The 22518-nt window shown below is 37.4% G+C and overlaps 1 protein-coding gene across 3 annotated transcripts in view; it reads left to right on the top strand.

Annotated features, from left to right (window-relative positions):
* The window catches only part of bcorl1 (BCL6 corepressor-like 1), a 46249-nt gene extending 29801 nt beyond the window's left edge, over positions 1–16448 (top strand). For 2 of the 3 annotated variants that reach the window (XM_049484117.1, XM_049484116.1), the window contains exons 4-12: positions 715–1066; positions 1736–2209; positions 3674–3882; positions 4480–4743; positions 6383–6549; positions 8964–9109; positions 10275–10352; positions 13029–13203; positions 14202–16448. In XM_049484117.1, coding sequence (XP_049340074.1) covers positions 715–1066; positions 1736–2209; positions 3674–3882; positions 4480–4743; positions 6383–6549; positions 8964–9109; positions 10275–10352; positions 13029–13203; positions 14202–14538 — 2202 coding nt within the window. In that variant the 3' untranslated portion in view covers positions 14539–16448. The remainder of the gene's footprint in view (positions 1–714; positions 1067–1735; positions 2210–3673; positions 3883–4479; positions 4744–6382; positions 6550–8963; positions 9110–10274; positions 10353–13028; positions 13204–14201) is intronic. The other variant, XM_049484118.1, reaches the window with a different exon arrangement.
* Positions 16449–22518: the final 6070 nt, after the last annotated feature.

Below are 22518 nucleotides of genomic sequence, written 5' to 3'. Positions count from 1 at the left end.
TAGTCAGGTGCTAAATATGCACAGGTAACCAAAACTAATGTTTGCTCATTTTGGGTGGCAATCAACAGCACTGCTCTGCTCGAGTGAGTTGCACACCTTGTTTCCACCTTTACAGTTTAAACAGCAGAGCGACACAGAATCGCAGACGCACGAGGAGGCAACGCGTTGACATGACACAGAAGATTCAGTCATAGGTTGCCAGGTCTATGAAGAACTCTCAGACGGGTCGCCAGTTGAATTCAGAACCCTTACTGTTTGTGACAGTGGTTGTAAGAGACTCATAAAATCATAGAAATCATTAAAATTGTAAAAAAAAAAAAAAGATTGACATCCATTACAAGATGATTTACTTACAAAATATTTAAAAGTTCACATGCAGTTTTGCATCTTGTTAGTTTCAGTCATTACAGATGTTTCGAAATTAGAAATATATATTGTTTAACTATTATCTCGTTCTCATCACGTGAACCCAGTATCTTGCCCCATCTTGTATCATTTTATAAGAGTCTCGACACACCTCTTAATAATTACAGACTCTGGTCTCTTTGGTTCTCTGCATACTCTGTGTGTTGTGTCTGCTGGAGTTCTTAAACACCTCAGTGTGGAGTATGTACATTAATTTACTCGTAGGTTGATTAATTATACATTTTTTAACAGATATTTTACTCATATTGACCTTTTTTGGTTTGTTTTTATTGTTTTGTTTTTTAACAGCAGAAGAAAGATGTCTCTTCTCCAGAGGAAAAGAGTCCACAAAAGGTGGAGAAGAGTCCAATAAAGGTGGAGAAGAGTCCACAAAAAGTGGAAAAGTGTCCAAACAAGGTGGAGAAGAGTCCAAAAAAAGTGGAGAAGAGTCCAATAAAGGTGGAGAAGAGTCAAATCAAGGCAGAGAAGAGTCAACAAAAATTGGAGAAGATTCCACTGAAAGTGGAGAAAAGTCCAGTAAAGGTGGAGAACAGTCCACAGAAGGAGGAGAGCACATGTTCGTCCCCTGAACCAGTGAGAAAGATTCGCAAAGGGAAGAGCAGTGCCGTTAAAAAGGAGCGTCCCGTCCCAAACAAATCTGGTAATGTTTATATTTGCCAAACTCAGTCATTTTAATTTTCCCTAAAAGTCTATTTGTGTGGTAAAATATAGAACGTTTTTGCTGTTATAAGAAAAGGTATATTTAGAGAACAAAAAAAAATCCCTTTCCAACTGTTCTTACTTTGGGCTTGTGTTACAGCCAGTGACACAGGGAAGATTTTACAAAATGTTTTTGTCAGTTAATTACGATAAAATGGGGTGGCTTGGGAATGCCTATACCTGTATAAGCTGTGAGGTATTATCTTGTGAGCAAAGTTGTGTAGAGTCTCAAAAGAACTGGAGCCAAATGTCCTATCTCAGCTTCTTTAATATTACATTATACTAAAATACATTCATTTTCAATGGGCATATATGCAGCTGAAACAGGGAACAGACTTTGCTTTATTTTGCTTTATTTTTTGGCTTTATTTTCTCACCTTACATTACTTTTACTTTTATACTTTAAGTAGTTTTAAATCCAGTACTTTTACATTTTTACTTAAAGAGTAAAAAGCTTGAGTTGATTCTTCAACTTCTATACAAGTATTTTAAACACTATCAGCTTTAACTCTTATGTCTACTGAGAGTAACACATTCTGACCAGGTGTACCCAAACTTTTGCATGCTCTGAACATGTTGATTAAATGCCTTTTCCTGATCTTTGCTCCAGGTTTTGAGAGCAGCCCAGTCGACAGTACCCAGTGTGACCAGCGTGAGGAGGACCCCAGCACCCTCAGCAGCCCTGTCCGCCCCAGCAAAGACTCGCAGGAGTCCCAGGTGGAGGCGTCTCCCCGGCTGAGACGGGGACGCCGGCGCACCGACGAAGCTCTGCTGAAAGACTGGAGCTTCGCTTCTCCACCCACTCCCCCTCCTCCTGATCCCCCCGCCTCCCCAACCTCGCCCAGTCACACCGCGACGGTCACCCCCCTGCGCCGGCCGCGGGGACGCCCTCGCCTCAACCGCCGGCGCGACGAGAGCGACGCCAGCAAGGGCAGAGCTGCAGACGGAGGAGACTCGGCGTCGGCGAAGAAGAGGAAGCGCTGCAGGAACCGCAAGTACCAGAACGGAGAGTACATCACAGAGAAGGACAAGCCGGCAGAGGGAGAGAAAGAGGAGAGGCTCGGGGAAGACGAGGAAAGTACAGGTAAATAAATACAAATTTAAAGGTGAATTAGTTGTGGTGGTAATTCCATTATAAAGCCCCTTTACACACACAAACAATGGATGTGATTAATAATAAGGATTATATTAGATGTACAGCCCTGAAACAAAAAATAAGAGTCCACTTCAGTTTCTGAATCAGTTTTTCTGATTTTGCTATTTATAGGTTTATGTTTGAGTAAAATGAACATTGTTGTTTAATTCTATAAACTAGATGTTGATAAAAAAGATGCAAAGCTTTCAGACCTCAAGTAATGCAAAGAAAACAAGTTCATATACATAAAGTTAAAAAAATCAATATTTGGTGGAATAACCCTGGTTTTTAATCACTGTTTTTATTCATGCATTTTGGCATCATGTTCTCCTCCACCAGTCTTACACACTGCTTTTGGATAACTTTATGCTGCTTTACTCCTGGTGCAAAAATTCAAACAGTTCAGCTTGGTTTGATGGCTTGTGATCATCCATTTTTTTTCCAAAGCTGTTTATGGACATTTATGGAAATTAACAAATTACATTACATTACAAATTGCCTCGCATATTGGTTCAATACGGGACGCAATATTACAGGACGGGTGGCAACTCTACTTAAAATCATTTATTGTGCTATTTAGTCATTTTTGACTAATTTGAATTATTTGATTTGTGTACAATTTCAGTCACTGAAAAGTTGATGCAAACCTGACTTTTACAATAGAAGTACCGTCACACCAAATCTGATCTGGTTCAGCCTGTTTTTAACATATCTTGCAGTCCAAACAAAACATGGTGAAAAAGCATGGATGATGTTATGCTGTGGGTAACTGGAACAGAGTACCAATATCAATACATTTACCTTGCCTTACATCTGACAAAACAGTCTTTTAGACTGGACTGCCTGAATTACATTATTAATATACAGCTCTGGAAAAAAAAAAAGAGAGCACTTATAAATTATAAGTTTCTTTGATTTTACCAAATCGAAAACCTCTGGAATATAATCAAGAGGAAGATGGATGATCACAAACCATCAAACCACCAAACTGAACTGCTTGAATTGAAAAGTTATCCAAAAGCAGTGTGTAAGACTGGTGGAGGAGAACATGATGCCAAGATGCATGAAAAAAAAACTGTGATTAAAAATCACCAGGATTATTTCACCAAATATTGATTTCTGAACTCTTAAAACTTTATGAATATGAACTTGTTTTCTTTGCATTATTTGAGGTCTGAAAGCTCTGCATCTTTTTTGTTATTTCAGACATTTCTCATTTTCTGTAAATAAATGCTCTAAATGAGAATATTTTTATTTGGAATTTGGGAGAAATGTTGTCCGTAGTTTATGCTTTCTTAATTTTTTTCAGAGCTGTATGTCTGTTCATTTTAAAACTTGAACTTTTTCTTTCCTCTTTCCTCTTTAATTTGATATAAATGTTGTATTAAGTTTTTTTTGTTGGCATTGTTGCAGATGAGAAGTCGGATCTGTACCCGAGTCTGAGCGCCACGTTGACATGTGAAACACCCAGTTCCGACCTAAGCCCCAGGAGGTCCCTGTACACCCGCTCCGGGACCACCCGCCGGCAGGAGAGCCCCCCCACCCCAGAGTTTAATGACAAACCTCCAGGAAAGAGGAAATTTAAGAGCAAGCACTTGTGCGACACGGAGGAGCAGAAAAAGGTGGGTTTAATATACGTCCACTTATATCGTCCGCTTTATCGTGACGAGCGAACTGTGAGAAGTGTGATTAATGACGGGTGGGTGTGTGTGATGTTCTCAGAGGAGAGTTTTCTCTGTAAATAGTTGGTCTTATGGTTCCCCCTACTGGCAGACAGAGTTACTGCACATCCCCGCCATTCGTTCACCAGCGGTGGCTGAGCTTCTCCCTCCACTGAGCTCCAGCAGCTGCTGTCCTCTCAATGTCACGTTCACCTTCCCCTCAATTTCCCCTCAATCTCTCCTTTATTAACTTTGATCACAAACCATCAAACCAAGCTGAACTGCTTGAATTTTTGCACCAGGAGTAAAGCAGCATAAAGTTATCCAAAAGCAGTGTGTAAGACTGGTGGAGGAGAACATGATGCCAAGATGCATGTAATTAATCCATGATCTGAAACCAGGGTTATTCCACCAAATATTGAATATTTCTGAACTCTTAAAACTTTATGAATATGAACTTGTATTTTTTGCATTATTTTTATTTGGAATTTGAAAGAAATGTTGTCTGTAGTTTATAGAATAAAACAACAATGTTTATTTTACTCAACTTTGTTCCAGCTGAAGACTAAACGCAGTTATCTTGGGAAGCGCTGCTCCTCGCTCTCGGCGGATGAAGAAAGCCCCGTCGCCAAAAAACCCCCTGCACCTTTCGCCGTACCCAAGGGCCCCTCGTCTCCCGTGCTGAAGAGGAAAGGGCCCGGGAGAAGTGGGACGCCGGAGTCGACCCCGAGCCGCCCGGTTCCGCCGGAGGTCCGCCGGTTAATCGTGAATAAAAACGCTGGAGAGACTCTGTTACAGAGAGCTGCTCGACTCGGATACCAGGTACAGTGCTTATTGGCTTATTTTATTTATATAATGAACAGTAGCAATCCAAAGTTTGGACACACCTTAAATCCAGTGCACAACAAGGTTATAATAGTTTTCGATAACATTCAATAACACTTTACGATAAGGGTACATTCATTAACAGTACTTACTGCTGAATGTCTCAAAGACTTATTCATTGACATTTGTAAAGACTTTATTATCCATTACCAAATAATGTGTCTAATGTCATAATTTATTGTTATTTATAGGGTTATGAAGCATTCAGATATATTAATGTTTAAAAATGTCTGAACTAGAATTACTTTATAATTAAATCAGACATTACTAAACTATTTAACAGTGTTTATTATGGTCATAAGTACTGTTATTTGTGACTTTTATTGTAAAGTGTTACCAATTTTTCATTCTAGTTTAATTTTATTTAGTTTTGACCTTTTCTCCTTTAACTCAGTTAGTTTGAATTAATACATAGAGCGGGTTGCTAGTTTTTGTAAGATTTAATTTTTTGAATAATGCTTAGTTTTAGTTTAGTTTTCATTAGTTTTAGTTTTAGGTTCATATTTTGCGTTATTTGTGAGGTGCAGGATTCAGAAAGATATTGTGTAATAAAAACTCAACAAAATAAACCATTAAAAAAAATATTCAGTTACTATTAAACAACCAACTCTCCACAGAAGCTGTAACAGTCCACAGGATAGCAGCCTTAAGCACAAACTTCATGTAGAACTGTTGCTTAATCACCATTTTTATTAGTTTTAGTTAACGAAAATGTTTTTTCACTTTCAGTTTTCGTTATTTCTTTCCTTTTCGCTAACAATAATAACCTCGTTGCACACCTTAAATTTAGAGCACAAGTTTACATGCGCTTCATATAATCTGACTACAACAGAACTTGTAGAATTTTAAAAATTCCAGTCTTCTAGGATGGGTTCCACTTAGAATTTAATCAACATGTTTATTGTAATATCTGCCAGCAATTGAGCACCTCTGGGGCATCCTCAGACTGTTTTTCCATTAAAATGTCCTGCGTTGAAGATTAACACTAAAGTCATCCAAACTATGACGAAAAAACATGAAATTATTAAATACATTTTTAAAAAAGTGTTAAACAAACCAAATCTTTCAAAATAGCACCTCTTACTTAGATGATCAGTTTTTGCACATCACTGCTGGATTTTCTCAGTCAGATTTATGAGGTAGAGTCACCTGGAATCCAGGCTTTCAGTTAACAGCTGTGCTGAACTCATCAAGAGTTAATTACTTGAATTTCTTGTCTCTTAATAAAGTGTTTGAGAGCATCAGTTAAAGTAAAGTAGTGAAGAGGTAGAGTTACAGGTATACAGTGAATAGTGAATATTTGAGTATGGCAAGAACTACTCAAAGACAAAAAAATACTTAATTCAATTGAATTTGTCAATCCGAAACATTTTAAGAACATTAAAAGTACCCAAAAACTATTACAATGAAGAAACTGGCAATCATCAGGACCGCTACAAGAAAGGAAGAGCAAGATTTTCAGCTTTTAGTTAACAGCTGTGCCTGGTCAAGAGTTAATAACTTTAATATATTTCTGGCCCTTTTAATTTTGGGGATTTTTGAATGAGATGTTTCTCTGTTCTTTCTCTATCTGAAGGAAGTGGTTCTGTACTGCCTGGAGAAAGACGTGCGAGAGGTGAACCGGCGGGACAATGCCGGCTACACGGCGCTGCACGAGGCTTGCGCTCGCGGCTGGACGCATATTGTGCAGGTTTTACTGAAGCACGGGGCCGACGTCAACTGCAGCGCACAGGACGGGACCCGGTGAGATAATCACATATACTAGTGATTCAGAGCAACACTACACACACACTTTACATTTATCTAGCATTGGGCTTTTAGTGGTACAACCTTTTAAAATTGCTCTTTTTTGGGGAGAGATTGAGCGTACAACATACGTCTTTAATTAGGAGAAAAATAGTTTTAATAAACAAGTATAATTTTTTAGGGGGTTGAAATATATACTAGTTATACTAGTAAACCAGCTCCCACTTTGTGAGAGTAAACCTACCTGGTATAAAACATAATTTTTTTTCTTTCATTTCTTTGCTGTAGTCTTGTGAACATCATAATAAATGCCTATATATATATATATATATATATATATATATATATATATATATTATTATAGGTTGTATTTTTATTATTAATTAGTATAAATTAAGTAGCATTTATATATCAGCCAAGCTACTCTGAGAATATACTCCTAAATACATTTAAATGTACATTTATGTACTTTAAAATGTGTAATTTTCTGTTTGTAATTATATATTTTGCATTAGACTTCAATCAAACACAGATTAAACACAAATTAGCCACAACATTAAAACCAGCTCCACGTGTTCCACAGTTCTGTGAAACAAAAAATGCCTCCTTACAGATTTCTTTTGTAAGGTACCATGAATATAATATAAAATATATATAATATAATGAATTTAATATAAAAATACACTTTTAAATGATGATTTCATTTATTTGCCAACAAACATCTTGATGACCAACAAGACCAAACAAAAGTAGAACTTTTTCAAAGTGTGTGTGCCGTTATATCAGGCGTAAAATTAGCACAGAAAAAGAACATCACACCGAATGTAAAACATGGTGGTGGTAGTGTGATGGTCTGGGGCTGCTTTGCTGCTTCTGGACCTGGAAAACTTGCTGTAATAAATGGAACCATAAATTTTGCTGTTTATCAGACAATCCTGAAGAGGAATGTCCGACCATCTGTTTGTGACCTCAAGCTCAGGCGTTCTTGGGTTCTGCAGCAGGACAATGACCCAAAGCCCACCAGCAGGTCCACATGGAGGGTCTGGTAAAAGTCTGATTAAGATGCTGTGGATGATCTTAAACAGGACGTTCATGTTGGAAAATCCTCCAATGTCTGAATTAAAACAATTCTGTAAAGAAGAGTGGAACTAAATTCCTCCACAGAGATTTGAAAGACTCGTTACCAGTTATCAGTAAAGCTTGACTGTAGGGGTGGGAATCTTTTACTATCTCACGATTCGATTCGATTCCGATTTTGGGGGCCACGATTCGATTCAAAATCGATTTTTGATTCAAAACGATTTGATTTATAAAAATTTATTGAAAACTTATTGAAAAAAAAGCCTCCAAAATATACACTGGTCCTGGAGAAGGTAATGTGTTACAAAAACAATAAAATGTGCAGGAATGTGGGTCTTCAGTGACAGAGGAATCACTGGGATATCACAATGACGTTAATGAACAATAAATAAATAATAAATAACACTGCTTTATTATAAGGCTACTAGCGGTGGTGTGTAGGTGACGCTGCTGGGCTGATGTGATGATAGCAGTGGAGCGCTAAAGTTCAGGAGCAGCTGCTGATTAACTAGTTAATTTTAGGCCGTTGTATTTCTTCAGAAAGGGGGCAGGAGGTGGAGAAATTAATTCATATTGTCCATTCCTTAATTCCTCTGTGATGAGGAGCTGAAATTAGCTCTGATTAGCTTATTGTTATTTTTCCGTTCCGCCTTAAATGCTGCAGCCCGCTGCCACCTGTAGCGTTATTTAAGGTGGAACTGGAAAGTTAGCTAGTTAGCTAGCTAACAGTTACTGAAACTAACTACTAGCGATCTTTTTTATGCTTGTTATGAAGCATTCTGCCATAAAACATTAAAACTACACGTTAATCTAAGGTAATATAGTGCTTGTTCTGCCATCTTACCGGTGATTCTCATACACCTACGCTCTGTGTGGGTCTGACGGTAAGTTCAAACTGCAGCGGCCACGGTCGCTTTGGGCAGTGGGAGGCGGAGCGAAAAACGCTTCGTGCCGCTGCAGTGTGAACTTACCGTGAGGGGTAGGGCCAAGGGAAGAAATGGGATTGGACCTTAGAATCGATTTTGGGACATTTTAAATCGATTCTGAATCGTAGTAAATGAGAATCAAGATTCTTATGTGAATCGATTTTTTGGCACACCTCTACTTGACTGCAGTTTTTGCTGCCAAGAATGACACAACCGAGTTATTAGATTTAGTGGCAAATATTTTTTACACAGGGCTAAATTATATATATATTTTTTTTCTGCCCCTGAACCATCCAAAGACATCATTAAAAGCCCAATATTGCTATACACCTTCATGTCATTGATCAGTGTGTCTCTGTATGTATGCAGTGTATTACCTGATGTTAAATGATTAAATCCCTGCAGCCCTATTCATGATGCAGTAGCAGCTGATAACCTGGCCTCAGTATGGATGCTCCTGAACCACGGAGCAGATCCGACCCTGGCCACCTACTCCGGCCAGACCGCTGTTAAACTGGCCCAAAGCCCCAGCATGAAAACCTTCCTTAAAGGTAACTTTCTTACCAGGACATCACAGCACAATTATACACACACAAAAGTATATAATTATTTAAAATATATTTCATTCAATTCCTTACTTAACATTATTATTATTATTATTATTATTATTATTATTATTATTATTATTATTAACATTCCTTACTTTTCTAGTAATTTTTTTGCATCTTAGAAACAATATGGTGTTAGTGGCAGTTCATAACTTCGTTCATAAAGATGGATTTATTTTAATACTAAAAGACTTAAACAAACATGAATATATTATCACTGTCATTAAAAAAAAAAATCTACAAATTAGCAGCTTCATAGGAGAAGGGGAGAAAATGTTCAGTGGTACTCAAAAAGATTAAGAGTAAAAAGAGTCGTTTCTAGTGTTTTTATTGGTCCATTAATCATTAAATTCTGATAACAAATAAAGAGCAACTGCAAGATTCACATTATAATGAAGAATGTAATATATCTATAAATAATAGGCCACTTAAAAAAATATATACTTTTTTATTTTACCAAATTGAAAACCTCTGGAATATAATCAAGAGGAAGATGGATGATCACAAACCATCAAACCACCAAACTGAACTGCTTGAATTTTTGCACCAGGAGTAAAGCAGCATAAAGTTATCCAAAAGCAGTGTGTAAGACTGGTGGAGGAGAACATGATGCCAAGATGCATGGAAACTATGATTAAAAACCACCACATTTATTTAATCAAATATTGATTTCTAAACTCTTAAAACTTTATGAATATGAACTTGTTTTCTTTGCATTATTTGAGGTCTGAAAGCTCTGCATCTTTTTTTTGTTCTTTCAGCCATTTCTTATTTTCTGCAAATAAATGCTCTAAATGCCAATATTTGTATTTGGAATTTGGGAATTTTGAGTTTGTTCGTAGTTTCTAAAATAAAACAACAATGTTCATTTTACTCAAACATAAACCTATAAATAGCAAAATCACAGAAACTGATTCAAACACTGAATATCAATTTAAATATTGGTCAGATGCAAACAAATATGTGCCATCTTATTTTTTTATAAAAAAAAAAAACATTAATTTATTGAGACCTGACTGAATCTGATATTATTGTATTTCCTGTACTTACAACAGTTATATATGTAATGCTGTAATGCAGTATAATGTAATGCTTGCTCTTTTTTCAGAGTATTTCACTGATCTGGAGGGACGCACTGATCAGGATCCGAGTTTACAGTGGGATTTTTATAGCAGCTCTGTGTTTGGTAAGAGTCATCCAAGAAAAAAATATTTTTTTGCTGACAGTTTTCTACCTTTTTACCTAAAAACCTGACTGGTGCAGGGGTGATAGCGTTCCGGCGCCGCGCCGGAAATCCGGCGTAGCGTGGCTCTATAAAAATAAATATATATATAAATAAAATAAATAAATAGAGCCGGTTCAGGTATTAAGTCCCGCCTCTCAGTAGAAACAGCCAATCAGCTTGCTGTTTTTTTTTTTTTTTTTTGCGGAGGAGCGGGGGAAGCCCCTCCCTTGCTGTGAGATTTAGCAGCGGGATCGGACGCAGCAGCTTCAGCTGATTTAAAAACAGATCTGGATATACGGAGATTTTTCTCAAAAAAAGATAACGGTAGGCTAAACACGTAAACTGTGATGATATGTTTCTGATAGCTGGTTAAAAATACACTTCTTGTATCAGCACACAGATTAAACCCACTGTGATTAATAAACTGCAGCTGTGTTAGTGAGTTAGCTTGATAGGGAGTCAAGGTTTTAGAAAATAAATAAACTATATATGTAATGTTCAACTTGCCCTGTACCTGATCAGCTAATCACTATTTCACATATTTCACTGTCGTTATTAGTTTAGGATTACAGGAGAAAATGAATATAGCTAATTAGCTAGAAGCCAGATGTAGTGGATAGTCAGAATTTAGTACAGTACTTTATGTTTGTAGTTTAAAGCAGTTTCTTAACCCTGATCACTGAACTAAAATTGAGTTTTCCACAATTCCACAATCATTTCACCTAGATTTTCACCTGATCTTGATTTTCACCTAGAGTGACAGCTGTCACAGTGAAAATGAAGCGGAGTTATGAAAGTGGTTGTGCTAAACGAAAGAAACGGACAGAGAGCAAAAGAATCGCAGATGCACTGCCAAAATTCACCTCCTTTTTTACACCTCCTGAACCGATCAGTGTTTTTGGGGCCGATTCCGATCGCCGGTCGTCTTTCACCACGATGGGCCGATCGCCGATACCGATCTTGGGCGGGGCCAAATGCCACATTAATGCCACACAGGTGCCTGGCAAACCTGGCTGGTACAGATTCCCCTAATTACATCCACACCAAAGCAAACACTGGTAATTTACGCTGCTAATAAATAAACATGAATGTTAGTGACCAAAATAAACGCTTTTTAGGAGAGATATAAGTTATGTGTAAATATTTATAAGACAATACCTGACAAAATCAGTTTTAATGACGTTAAATAAACATCACTGTGACAGCGCTAGTCGCAGTTTCACCGCAGTAAAGGACGAGGAGGTGAATCACTTATCTAACCAGCCTTTACTGATTTCTGCTCCAATAACCCTTTCAATAACCTCCAATAGCCTTTAATAGTCTTCAGTAGCCTTCAACAGTCTAACCTTGCAGCCGTGGTGTGTCCACTAAACTCCGTAGTTATAAACATCATGAGGTTAGCAGCGCGCTAACTGACCTGTTTATAATGTAATCCGAGCAGTGCCTCCGTGACAACTGCTGCTGTTAGCTGCTTTGGCTGAAAGGTGAACTGTAGAGAGCTGTATTATCCGTTTTTAAAACCTTTTCCTACACAGATGAACTTAAAAAAAACGTGTAAAAAAAACGCTCCAGACTGGCTGAGCTGAGCTCTGTAGCCCGTGGCTGGGCTGTAGCTGTGACTGAGTAAAGACAGCGGGGGCTTGTGCTGCTGCAGCTCCCACTAGTGGTTGGATGAGGAACTGCAGCTTCCTGTAAGTGAGCAGTTTCACCGGTTTCACCAGTTTCATCCACACACAGCTCTGATAAACTGCTTAACCCTAAACTCCTGAATCAGATCGGCTAAAATCATAAGAATATCTGCAGAACAGTGTTAATATGCAGTAGAATATACAGAACAGTGTTAATATGCAGAAGAATATACAGAACAGTGTTAATATGCAGTAGAATATGCAGGATCAGGGTTGAGAAACACTGCTGTAATGTGACTTCTGTTCATTTGTAGTTCACAGTAAGACCACATGTCCTGACGTTTATAAAAATCTCTATGAAACATAAAGTTACATTATTTTACACAAGGACACCATCTTAAGAAGAGCTCTCAGTAGAAAAATAAAAAATAAAAGTGCACTTTTTTTTACAAGAGTGGAGAAAATGTAAATATGAAAATGAAAACGTTATCTAAAATGTGTCACTTGACAATAAGGTTATACACAGACTATTAAATGTTTGAATAATGTGTCAACATTTATGCCTATGTTACGTCACATATGCAGTCTGTTGTCCCTCCCCAACAACCCCCCCCCCCCTCCTCACCCTGTTGGAACAGGAAAAAAAAGTTCAGGCTCAGGATTTTTTTTCACTATCACCCCTGCTGGTGTATACTGACTTTACAGTTAACCTCACTGCCCTGCAGTTTTTAGTCTTTCTCTTACCCTCAGCTCACCTGATCAGCTGATTAACAGCTCATTATTAATTTAAAGTGGGTGTATTAAAGCAGGAAAAGCACTAAATGTGCAGGACCTTGTGTTTAGTAACAGTGACCCTGGCCGTCTTTCATTTTCAGAGATCCTGTCTCTAATTAGTGTATGAAGTGCTCGAGTCTATTAGTTCAACAACTTTCCACTAGAGGGAAGCAGGAGCGTATTAAAATCAGGGGTCAGTGTCCTTCAGTGCTCATCTTCACATTCTCTTTCTCAGAGACGGAGCAGGAGGCATGCTGGGACTTCCTGCTGTCTCAGCCGGAGGAGCAGGACGGGGAGGAGAGCCGGGAGCAGGGGAAGGAGCGAGACTCGGATTCGGACTGTCTCATGTTCGAATTCTCCTCAGAACCGCTCTTACCGTGCTACCACGTTCAAGTATCACTAACACAGGGGTGAGTAACCACAGTTAACCATAATTACCCACAGTTACCTACAGTCACCTACAGTTATCCATAGTTAACCACTGTATGTCCAAATACTTGTGGACACCCATTATAATACATTCTTTGTGGTACTTTAAGTGGCACACACTGCTGACATAGATGTGCAAATGCATACATTCTCCCAGACATAATTGTGTTAAACAATATTATTGTAATTTTATCATAATTTTATGCCACATTTTATGCTATTTATAATATAATTGACATAAATAACATTAAATTAAAGTCAACATACAGCTTGGGCGTGAGCTAGATGGGGTATAAACCCACAGCATTGATCTGTGGAGCGGTGTAATTTACCTTAAAGGTGTAATTTTGCTAGAAAGCCTACTTGTACTTAGGAATTGGTCTTTTTGAAATACAGTAGGTCTCTCTGAGTTGTATATGCCTGCTGCATGTGAAACTGTTCTCCCTCATCGCTTACATTAGACAATAAAAGCGTAGCCAAAAAATTAGACAGAAAAATGAATAAATCAGGAAAAGCCCCCTGACTGGCTTCAACCTGTAAATTAGGATTCATAGCCACGCCCACCGCAGAGCCTTTGGGGGGAGCGTCACAGTTCTTTAATCCAATCGGAAGCGAGATATTTGCAGTTTGTAAATATTCAGTATTCAATATTCATGAGCAAGAGTGTAAATCCTGTCGTTCTTCCTCGCCCACTAATCCTCCATCAACTAAACATTCTGAAACAGGAGCACAAAAAACGTCTCACAGCATTCATTTATACTAGAGACCACCGCAAAATTAACGACAAAAACGATGAAATTAAAACTTTAATCGATTTTTTAATGGTATTTTGTAAATGTGACACTACTGTCCATGGAAATGTCTTGGCAGTAAAAAAAAACAATACATTTTAGAAAAAAAACTGTATATCATAATAAAGTTTTGTTTTTATTTTATCTGAACTCTTTCTAACTTTCTCTCTTTATTTACCGTTTTACAGTTTTTGTAACTGGTTCTTGCTGGCAGACGTGCTGAAGCGGCTGAAGGTCTCGGCTCGGATATTCCGTGCGAGGTATCCTCAGTTTGAAGTAGCGAGCATCGCGAAGGCGGAGCTGTGGAAGCAGATGACTGTCAGTCAGACGTGCCTCGCCCCCGAAGATCTCCGGCCGGCCGAGGAAGAGGAGGAGGAAGAGGAGGAGGCGGTGGAGCTGGTGCGCTGTGTGCCGGAGCTGCAGGGACTGCTGGGCTCGTCGATACAGCTCTTACGGGAGGACGAGGACGAGAGGACTGAGACAACGGAGACGACGGAGACGCCAGCCAGGCTCTGCAGCCGATAGCAAAAGCTCCGCTCCTGTGGACGAGACCACGCCCCTTTCTGCACTGCACCTGTCTGCACTGCACCCTCCACCCATGCCACATCCGGGGATGGGTTGGGAGGAGCTGTCTGTCCGTCCGTGCGTCTATCTGCCCACCTGTCCACCTGTCCACAGGCGCAGAGGACTTACTCTTACTCTCGGCGACTGGGCGATGCCCACGATGCCCGTGATGCCCAGATGCCCGGATGCCCTCTCACCAGTACCAGCACTTTGTACATTCAGCGTCCGCCAGAAAGGCTTAGTTATTTAACGAAGATTCCCGTCTCACTGATCTCCGATCTCGCTCGTATGTTCCTTCACAATAAGCGAAGAAGGGGACCTATCAGACTGGCCTGCTTTGGAATAGCCCCGCCCCCTGTCGGGTGATTGGCTGGGGAATGCTAGCAAAGCAGCTTTCAGGTCCCGACCTGTAGGTATTTTTTTCACTATCCAATAATATTTTTTTTATATTATATATATATTAACCTATAAGTATGTGTAAATATATATGTATATCTTGACATCAGGGTGAACATGTTTGGTTGTAATTTTCATGTGAATAGCTTTTGAGAGAGAGAGAGTTTCAGTCCAAGGCATTTTCTTTTGGCGTTTATCTCGGCGAACTGTTTTGAGCGTAGAAGCTAAGAGGCTTATTACGCTCCGGCTTATTGTGGCAGGAAGGCCTGTGGGCCAGATGGTTCCTCCGTTCCTCCGTAAACCTGCGAGAGGCTCGCCGCTCTCTCTCCGCGAGGACCCCTAACCTGGAGCATATGTCCCTCGGCCTTCCCCTTCTTACCTCACCTTACCTCAGCTCACCTCCACACCTGAACACCCACCACCTACAGCAGCTCCACCGCAAGCACCTCATTTACCTGCATGTCTTTCCTGGGTTTTCCTTTTTTTTCGGTTATTTTGCAGTGTATTAAAAAAAGAGCAAGGGGTTGATCTCTTGAGTTTTGAGTTTATTAAATCCATTAAATTCATTAAATCCATTTACTCACCAGACATATACAAGTCAGCAGTGAATCATCAGATTTATTTATTATTTAGATGTTTTTGATTCATCCAAAAATCATGAAGATGTTTACAAAAAGTAATTCATTATTTGAAGAGATTGTTGGTTGTTTGGTATCATGACCCGCGTGATGATGAAGGTTCTCAAATAGTTTATATAATAAATAAGGCTTGCAAAAAAAAAAAAAAACGAATAATGCAAAGCTTTGGAACAGTTTTTGTTCTTCTTCTTTTTTTTTATCACACTATTTTTTTTTCTTCTGTGATTTACATAAAAAAAAGACTTTGTACTATTGGATCCTGTCCAGCATCAGCATCATTCTCATCATCCTCATCCTCCGGTGTATCCGATTCCAGCTAACTTTGTTGTGGTGTGTGAGTGTGTTTTATTTACACATTTGATTGTTGTTTGTGTTTAATTTAATTAGTCATTAATATATTTGACTTTTCTGTGTGTCCGACAAATGACCTATGGACATTTTCTTTGTATGGTTGGTGCTTTATTTGAAAAAAAAAAATGTACAATTTAATGATCCCTTTACCCCACGGATTCTGTTCTCCCTCACTGCAGACAGTATTTTAACGAGCAAAAGTACAGTTTTATTGTACTGGTGCTAAGCTAGATTTTGTGTTGACAATCAATGACGTTTTTTTGAATTGAAACCAATAAACGCTATTTAACTGAAGAGAGAGAAATGTAAAGAGAGAGTTTAGTTTCATTACTTATGGAAATACACCAAGCCATGAAGAGAGAGCGAAAGAGAGAGAGAGAATACCTGGATTTGAAGGATTACTGCTTGTGTGATCTCTGTTAAAGAGGATACATTGATTTGATTCCTTTTTAAAAGAAATCGACCAGAATAAAGCATGATTGTCAAGTCTCGTCTGTGATCTTAGTGCTTTTGCCTTAGTGAGATTCAATGGGATGGATCAGTCCTGGAGTCTTCTGAAGAATACAGGTAGGTTCCCAGTCATCTAAACAATACCTGAACACCTACCACAGATATTTATTTACCTGTATGTCTTTCTTTAGTTTTTGGGGGAATTTATGATATCTTAAATTTTATTGTTTGTTTGCTAAAGTAATTAAGGAATCAGTAGTTTTGTTTGCTTTATTAAAAATTATGATCGTGTTACAAGAAATAATCAAGAGATGGTAGAATAGCATAACCCAGAATACAGGTAAGTTCCAGGTCATGTAAAGCAGGTGTTCCCATCCTCACCTGTGTATAACAAGACACTAAACCAAGTATACTTTTTTATGTATAATTGTTTGTCTTATATTTCTCTGGAAGGGATGGGTGATATGGCTCTAAAATAATATCACGATATTTCAGGGTAATTTTGCGATAACGATATACTTGGCGATATAGGAAAACTAAAATAATTCATTCATTTCAGGAATATAGTATAATAGTATAACAGTATAATCATAATGTGGCAAAATAAATAATATAGCATAAATAATATAATGCAGCAAATAATATTGCAGAATATTTAGTGCATGCATATAAACTGCAAACTAAAACAATAAATACACCTAAAGCTTCACAGTAAATAATAGACTACTTTTAAGACAGAACAGCCCTATTATCACGATATGGATTTTAAATATCATGATATTTCTGTGTCACGATATATTGTATACGATATAGTATTGCCCACCCCTATTCTCTGGTGCTGACACTAAAAATCTGAGTTATTATTGCCCGAACAATAGTGATTATTTTGCTTGATTTGCTCTGTTTGATGTCTTTGTTTAAAATGACTTCTCTATTTCTGGTTTATCTAATTATCTGCATCTGAAACCAGCGACTGCTTTGTGTGAAACTTATGACATTTAATTTGCCCTGAGATAATTCTGCTATGTGTTATCAGTTATTAATTTTTATTAATGCTGCTTATATAATCTAAATATTTGGAACATGATTGATCTCAGTTTTTATTCAATTAGATTTTATTCACTTATACTTTATTGCAGGGCACGGATTATGAGGGGGGTTGGGGGGGGGCTCTGACCCCCTAATTAAGATGTGACCCGCCCCCTTTTAATAAGGTATGCTTTTATGGATGCAGCCAATTTCTTCACTTTCCACCACTTCTGGAATTATAATGAAGAATATTTCAGTATGTTGGATTCTGGTTTATGCAAAACCAAATGGACCAATTTTTTTTATATAAGTTTGACTTTCCATTACTCTAAACTGCTACAGTAATATCACTTATAACCTTTATGATTAATTATAAGGAATATACTCTTTGTGGATTTGTGTTATATGAAAACAGTTTGATTTGCTGGCGTTATTGGACTCCAAATTCTGGTTTATACAAAACTGAATGACTCACTTTTCTCATTTGACTTTCGACATCTCCAAATTACTTCAGTAATATCACTTGAAACATACACCTTAAATACATGAGAATGCGCTATTTACAAATTTAGTGGTGTGATATGATGAACCTTTGATTTCTATGTTTTATAGGCATTTTTTTCTACATGTGCCATTACATTAATTTACAAATCTTGTAATAGTATTCATTATGTATGTTTCAAGTTTTCAAGACATCATTGGTTTAATTCGATAATCTTTGTTTTTTCATCCTTTATTTCTGCAATAATATCATTGGAAATGAAACATGATTAATATTATGGAACATGTTTGTCAAGACATCAGTGGTTTCATTTGATAGCACCTTGATTTTCTTCTTTAATAATACTTAAATAAGAAAAGTATTATAGAAGCATGCAGTAAATTGTGGTCTATACAACCACAATGTTTAAAATATATATGATTTAACCTGAAAACCTTTTAAACCTATTTTAAAGAAGAGAAGATCTGTATTTCCAGAATGTTACACTGTTCATACAGTAGTTGTAGCACAGCTTTCTCCCCCAGCTCCGCTGTGCACGCGGCTACCGTAATACACGGTTTAGGGGCGCGCTTTTAGGAACACAGCCCACAAAACACAGGTGATAAACGCCACGGACAAAATGACACAACAGAGAGAAAGTTCTTGGCTTTGGTCTTCGTTAAAGTAGCACCTGCACAAGTCATGGCACAGCGTGTAAGTAGCTCTTATCTAGACTTTCTTATACACACCATACAATCCCTTCAGTAATTCACTCAAAACGATTTTGAATTGTTTGAATCAACCGTGCCACCTTAAATTCTGAAAGCACAGGCTGAAGATACGTTTTTAAGGTCGTTAAAACTGAAAGAATTTAGTTTTTAAGGTGGACCAGAAAGTTCGCATATTAGTCCAGGTGTTTTTTTTTTTTTTTTGTAAAAATTATAATTTCTGCACAAATGTAGCTTAAAAACTGCTAAAATAACGTGTGCGCTTTGTTAAGGTGGAATTGAAAGCTGGTCGTTTTCAATTAAACTCAAATCAGGGTATCTGCAGATATGGGAAATTAAATTTAATACATTTGAATACCACTCAGAGAAAACAATTAGTAATATATTCCTATTTCCATATACAGAACATTCAGGCACTGAATCATAAATCAAGTGTACTTTTACAGTAGCCTACCAGTCAAAAGATTTAATATTAAAGTCTATATGAGGTAGAGTCACCTGGAATTCAGGCCTTTAAGTTAACAGCTGTGCTGTTAATTACTTGAATTTCTTGCATCTTAATGTGTTTGAGAGCATCAGTTGTAAAGTAGTGAAGAGGTAGAGTTACAGGTATACAGTGAATAGTGAATATTTGATATTTAATCCATAATATGAAAAGCAAGAACTACTCAATTAATTTAAGAAAAAAAAAATACTTTAATAAAAGTTCATTGCAGTGGCATAGACCATCAAAAACGTTATGATGAAACTGGCACTCATCAGGACCACCACAATAAAGGAACAGCAAAAATGTACTGTTTAGGAAAAAAAATCTTGTCATCATGATCATTGTATTACTGTAGATATAAGAGTGAAGAACTGATGTGTGGACTTTTTTGGATATACAGTCTCTAACAGGTTAAACACCAAAACTAAATAAACTAATTTAATGCTATTATAATTAACATTGAAACCTTTATAGACCTTTAATCTTTAATGTTTTAATGCATGCAGCTCATTTTCTGACGTCATCTTGTTTACCACCATTGGGATGCTTCACTGCAGTTTAAAGAAGAACTCTGGTGTAAAATGGACTTTTGTTGTAGTAAAACATGATAAAAAGTACTTAACTTTGATGAATAGCACACCTCCACTCTCTCACAGAGTTCAGAGATCCAGAAATTTTAACAGTTTGCATGTCTATGATATTATCAATACAAATATGGCGATGCATGGAGCTGAAGCTAGCATTATAGGATGTAAACAGAGGTTTTTAATAAGGTTCTTGTGCACTTTTTAAAAAAGTTATTAATGCCTCGTTTTAAATGTCAGGGCTCTCCGGATTCTAGCAAAGAGGTGTGGAGCTACTTTGAGCTGGATAACAGTGTAAAAAGTGATTTATCAGGGTAAATTATGCCCCGTGTCTCCCAGTCTGAAGGGTGTTTGGACAAAATGTTAAAATTTCTGGATCTCAGAACGCTGTGGGTGCTATACATCAAAGATAAGAACTTTTTATCATGTTTTACTACAACAAAAGTCAATTTTACACCAGAGTTCTCCTTTAAGTTTTAGTTTAATTTAGTTTAAAACTTTGGACCAGAAGGTGGCAGTACTCCCTCACAGTGTTGTGTAGTTGAACTCTGGTGAAAGTGCAGTGTGTATGGGTCAGTTAAAGTTATGGTCTACGTAAGAAAGTACAGTTTCTTCACAGTCTGACGCACAAAAGGCTGCAGAAATTGCCCAGTAGGCCGAGACAGCGGGTCACTCAGATAGCCTGGTGCCCTGTCAGAGAGGCGGGCAACCGGGCATTGGGAAAGCAGGCGGTGGGTTGCCCGTGGGAGAGGAGAGAGCGAGGGGACAGGGTTAGGAAACTGGAGGTGTCTGTCCAGGCCTGGGTCTCTGGAGATGGAGGTCAGAGACTGTAGGGGGTTAAAGGGGTGAAGGTTCAGGGCAGATGTTGCAGACACAGCCATTTCTGCAGGGGTAACAGCAGGACGAGGCTTTTGTAACATGCATTGATGATTTCTGAGACTTTTAAAACCTGCTTGCATAATCTGCTGCTTCTCTGTGTGTTTTTGTTTGTTTATTTGTTTTTGTATACATAGGGAAGTTTATATTAGCAGATTATGAAAGTGTGTTGTTGTCTTTATTAGAAATACTACTACTGCTACTTTTTAATAGGGGCAGGTGGATCGATTTAAAAATTATATATCGATTAAATATATTAAAATATCGATACTAAAGCTGGTATTGGGTATTTATCGACACTTGTGTGATAAGATTGATTATTACGTTTCAGTTCATCTGTATAAGCCCCCCCTCTTTTTTTTCAAAATGAATTAACTAAATGAATTATTTTACTGGAACTCAAAAATAGATACCTACACAAAATATATAGTTAGCCTCAAACCTGAAATAATAATATGACGGAATAAATGTTTTATGTTAAAAAATCTTTTGTTTTTAATTGAAAATGCAGATTACCACCAGTTTTAAGTTTTCTATAGGGCTGGGCAATATGGCTCTTAAATAATATCACGATATTTCATGGTATTTTTACGATAACGATACTTTTGGCATTATGACAATTATTATTTCAATTATTTTTTAATCGTATTATTGCGTGCAATATGATATGGCTAACTGAGATATTTTAAAAAAGAATTTTATCAGATTTGTAAAAGAATCCAGGATTAAAGTAAAATAAATGATACCGGACAGATATAATCTGTCTCTAGTCGATATATAATGGGTAATTAGAACAGTGTGAATTTTTCTTTTGATAAATTAGGTAATTAGGGGTGGGTAATATGGCACGATATTTCAGGGTATAATATCGTTCACGATATTTACATTTTTTGGCCATATTATCAAGTACGATACGATATGGCACCCCCCTAGTTTTCTAAAAACGTTTCTGAGTTACCTAATAAAAGAAAGTTTGTCCTGTGTTTTATTATCATCAAAACATGATTAATTATAGGAAAACTTACAAAATTACTAAATAATCAAGTTGTCAAATTCAAGTTGTCATTCTAATTTGCATAATAATGATGTATTCACTTAATAAATTATGATACATTACTCTCCCCTACACAAAAGTAGATGGTAGTAGTAAAAAGTATCGGTATTGGTATCGGCAATACTGGCCCTGTATTTACTTGATATTGGATCAATACCAAATTTTGCAGTATCGCACAGCCCTACTTTTTTAATGCATATTAAAGCATATACAGGGTCAAACCCAGGGATTTCTGTTTTTCCCTATTCTAATACTCTTAAAACACCTAATAAAAGCTTTTCCAATGACTTGATTGATTAAATCAGACAATAGAATGAATAACATCACAATATGTTAATTGTAGGAACGTAATGAATCTTTATACAGTACCAGTCTGTAGTATTAAATTTAGTGTTTTTTCATTATTTTAAAATGTTCTGCATTGTAGATTAATACTAAAGTCATCCAAACTGTGAAGAATGTGTCCTGTGCAACAGAGGGAACTCTTGCTCTTCATTTCATTGGGTGGTTCTGATGAGTGCCAGTTTTATCATAATGTTTTTGATGTTCTTTGCGACTGCACTCAAAGATACTAGAGCATAACAGAATATGTTTAATATTTTAGATTCCTCAAAGTAGCACCTCTTGGTTTGATGGTCAGCTTTGCACATCTCTGCTGCTGGATTTTCTCAGTCAGTTTTATGAGGTAGAGTCACCTGGAATTCAGGCTTTCAGTTAACAGCTGTGCTGAACTCATCAAGAGTTAATTACTTGAATTTCTTGTCTCTTAATAAAGTGTTTGAGAGCATCAGTTAAAGTAAAGTAGTGAAGAGGTAGAGTTACAGGTATACAGTGAATAGTGAATATTTGAGTAATGTTCTAATCCAG

The sequence above is a fragment of the Astyanax mexicanus genome, chromosome 10, assembly GCF_023375975.1.
Source record: "Astyanax mexicanus isolate ESR-SI-001 chromosome 10, AstMex3_surface, whole genome shotgun sequence".
NCBI lineage: Eukaryota > Metazoa > Chordata > Actinopteri > Characiformes > Acestrorhamphidae > Astyanax > Astyanax mexicanus.
The sequence above is the reverse complement of the archived record's forward strand: the minus strand, read 5'-3'. Positions and strand labels throughout refer to the sequence as shown.